The sequence below is a fragment of the Crassostrea angulata genome, chromosome 10 (assembly GCF_025612915.1).
Source record: "Crassostrea angulata isolate pt1a10 chromosome 10, ASM2561291v2, whole genome shotgun sequence".
In the NCBI taxonomy this organism is placed as follows: domain Eukaryota; kingdom Metazoa; phylum Mollusca; class Bivalvia; order Ostreida; family Ostreidae; genus Magallana; species Magallana angulata.
The window spans coordinates 28,330,534-28,334,064 of record NC_069120.1 but is presented as its reverse complement, the minus strand read 5'-3'; the positions used below and the strand labels follow the sequence as shown (position 1 = coordinate 28,334,064).

Genomic DNA, 3,531 nt, shown 5'->3' with positions numbered 1-3,531 from the left:
GTTGATGTTTTGTTGTTTGTGACAACCGCATTTTGCGGTCAAATCTCGGTCTAAACTGATAAAGGTCAATTTATCCGGTTCCACGAATATCTGAATTCAAAAACATGTACTATAGTATCACATTACAAAAGGTTAAGGTTGTGGAGAAATAAAACTGCTTTTGACTTTTCAGCTACAGTGACATAAATGCACAATCAAAAGCTATCCGGTAAAGAGCTAATCACATCACTTGTCGTTTTGGAGGGAAAAAATAAATTTATTCATAAATTGCATAACATGCGGGCTGTATAAAGATATAAAAATTTTTATGAAAAATGAAAAACGATAATTGATTATCTGAAACATAAAATAGTGTCTACAGTAAAAATAAAATGATTTTAAAATATTACTTTTTTAGATTTGTTAAAATCATTTTGGTAGGAATAATTCAAACAGTGATCTTTTTTATTCTTTTTTTCTCATATATACCTATAAGTTATTGATTTTTTAAATTTTAAAAACTTAAATACGGATAAATGGTTTAGTTGTAGTTAGTGTTATTTTAGTATTAGTTGGTACATTATAGCGTTTCCATTGCCGAGAGACGTCTGCAAGATGAAAACATTCTAAACTTTCTTTTAAATATATTTAAAAAGCGAATTGCAAACAGGGAGGGTTGTAATAGTTGAAAAGAGTGGAAAATAAATGCTATACGCTTAATTCAATGGACAATACATTTACTATTCATGCTGCATTAAAAAAAACACCAAACCATCAATCTGAGTCTGCCATTCCATTACACAGCTATCCAAACTTTTTATTTTTTACTTTTTAAAATGACTCAAAGATAAATGTAAGATGTAGCAATGTGTAACATGTTTGGAGAACTCGGTCAAGAATGATTCAGTCATCGTGCTTGCAATGAAAAATTTATTAGAAATTAGTCATGCAAATTTCTTCTTAAATTAAGTGTATCATATAAAATTTTGGCATCAAGATAAAAAAAATATTACTCATACATATAACAGTCATCCGTTCTTCAACATTATTCACGGTAAATTTCACTTCACATAGCGAGTCATAACTTGAACTGAAATGTGAGGTTGTACAAGAGTGGAACATTACAATTGTGTATACATGTATGTAAATTAACCTTTAACTGTATAAATACTATATTCATCGCGTTTTGCAAACCTTTGCTGATCAAGAATGTTTTTTCTCCCAAACTTCTAGTATATTGTGCAATTTATATTCTTCTTTCTTTCTCAAACAGAATATATTTTCTGTCGGAGATACAATTTTGGCAACAACAAATCCTATAGACGCCACACTACAGAAACTGATTCTTGTTCACAGTGCGTTCCTTGCATTGTTGGCGCTCTTCGTACAACTTCTGCCTATATCGCAAAATCTCTTCTCGTCGAAATATGGCGCGAAGTGGCAGATCGCTCTGCTGTAACGTTCGGAGTCTCTCTTCATCTTCCACTAACTTTGTTACTGTCTTTTCTCGGAAATTCTGATCAATTGTTTCTTTCCGACATCGGACCTTTGCCAAGCGTTCCTCAACGGCTTTCAGTTTTTCTTTCTGTTTGGCAATTCTTTTCTTGCGTTTCTCTTCGGCACGGAGAATTTTATCTTCACTTTTCTTTCTTAAATTTTCAATGATCATTTCTCGTTTAGATTTAGCCTTTTCGTATTTTTCTTGGTGTTTTCTACTCATCTCTCCTATATTTTGATAAAAAAAAACCACTTTAATTCATGAATAAATGGTTAATGAAAAGTCATCAACTGTACCATAATTTTGTATACATATTGCTTTTGCCTTGGTAAAAATAATAATCCAAATTGAACCTTTGATCCAACTTACAACGATAATAAAAGGCGACACAAAGTTCATTTTAAAAATGATAATCTGAGATAAATTTTTGGTCCCATGCTTAAGGTGCGGATATTTAGCTATGCTTGGCGAGGTTGATAGCCTTGGTCACAAATGCTGTTTGACTCCCCATTAAACAAAGCAATGACACCCATAAATATGCAGCTATAGATATAAATGTTTTCTTTATTTTTATTGTTGCGTTCCTCCATATATCCACGTTTATAGGGGACAATGTTTTGCATTTGATATTAATGATATCTAAAGAATTCTTCCTTATGAAAATATATGTTCATTGTATAAACAGTTCAATTATATAAGCAACAAATCCCGGCAGTACTTCTAAAATTGCTTTTATGGAAACACACTATTTTATTTAATAAAATTATAATTACAAAACTAAGAACTTGTGGTCATGAACAAGCAAACTTAGTTAATTGCAGTTATCATTGATTTAAATTGTTCTTGAAAATTATTAAACTTCGCCGGCATTTTGCGAGTATTTTTCGAGATACCATTCTGCCAAATACATATAAGAAAACATTATTATTTTTATAAGCATTCAAGCCAATTTGTATATATATAAATAATATTTTTATCTACTCCTATAAGAATTAAGTCATTTATCATCATTTTATTGCGTTTCTACTTTCTCAAATATTTGTGATTTTATGAAGTTAAAATTCATAGTGCAAAAAGGTCATACTTGTGAAAATCACGAGGATAATTATGCTTTTCTATCTAACGGAATTTATGGCAAGCGAAAGCGTAAGTTAATTACTAACCCTTTTCGTTTAATTGGTCCTGATGTAAAATATCAGCTTGCAACATCTTTTCGTCATGATTAAGCTTATAGTTATAAGTATCCCCCATCTGTTCCGAATTTTCTCCATCTTTTGATTGTGTCCGACTCTTTTTCCTCTCGGACAACTGACTGACGGACAAATCGTTGACCGGAATGTAAAACGCTACAGGTCGGACATCACTGTTTTCTGTCTTTGTATTCTCTTGAGAATTGGGGCTTGCGGCAATCTTACCAGATGGTGGCGGAGTTTTCATATTTTACTTTGCGATAGCGTTATTGACAACGAAGAATGATCTGTTTATTATGACGTAATGAAAGGCTTCTTCTACAAAAAATTCGAGGTTGTTCCGAATGTTATTTTTGACGTCACAATAAATCTTAATGACTATGGCACATCGGCGCTAAATTATATAGGTATTTTAAAACACAGCTAATTGTGCCACATACGTTTCACATATGTTTGAACTTAACACACGTACAACATTCGTTAAACATACGTTACACACATGTGAAGTCAAACCGTACGTTACACACATGTTGAGAAACGCATGGTTAACATACGTGTGATAACATACGTTCAACATCACATATGTTTAACATACGTTAGATTTTACATATGTTAAACATATGTGAACCATATGTTTTACATATGTAGATCTCAACCACATGTTACACATATGTTAATAAACACATGGTTAACATGAGTTCTAAAAACCATGTTACACGTGCGTTAATAATATATATGTTTTACATATGCATGAACTGAAGACATGCATTTGAATAACTTTACATTAAAATTATCTGCATGCGCGGATCTAAGGGGTCCGGGGGGGGGGGGGGGGAAGGATCCCAACTCCCCTCCCCCCCACCG

The 3,531-nt window shown here is 32.5% G+C and overlaps 1 protein-coding gene across 1 annotated transcript; it reads right to left on the bottom strand.

Annotated features, from left to right (window-relative positions):
• Positions 1–677: 677 nt before the first annotated feature.
• On the bottom strand, positions 678–2,959 carry LOC128167727 (uncharacterized). The gene is made up of 2 exons (XM_052833606.1): positions 2,641–2,959; positions 678–1,704 (listed from the first exon to the last, which is right to left on the bottom strand). Exons 1-2 carry the CDS (start codon positions 2,912–2,914, stop codon positions 1,310–1,312), a joined length of 669 nt encoding a protein of 222 aa, XP_052689566.1. The 5' UTR covers positions 2,915–2,959; the 3' UTR covers positions 678–1,309.
• Between the last annotated feature and the right edge of the window lie 572 nt (positions 2,960–3,531).

Coding starts and splice junctions, on each gene's coding strand:
- LOC128167727 (XM_052833606.1), bottom strand. CDS start 2,914: ATGAAAACTCCGCCACCATCTGGTAAGATTGCCGCAAGCCCCAATTCT. Junction 1,705..2,640: donor GGACCAATTAAACGAAAAGG/GTTAGTAATTAA, acceptor ATCAAAATATAG/GAGAGATGAGTAGAAAACAC.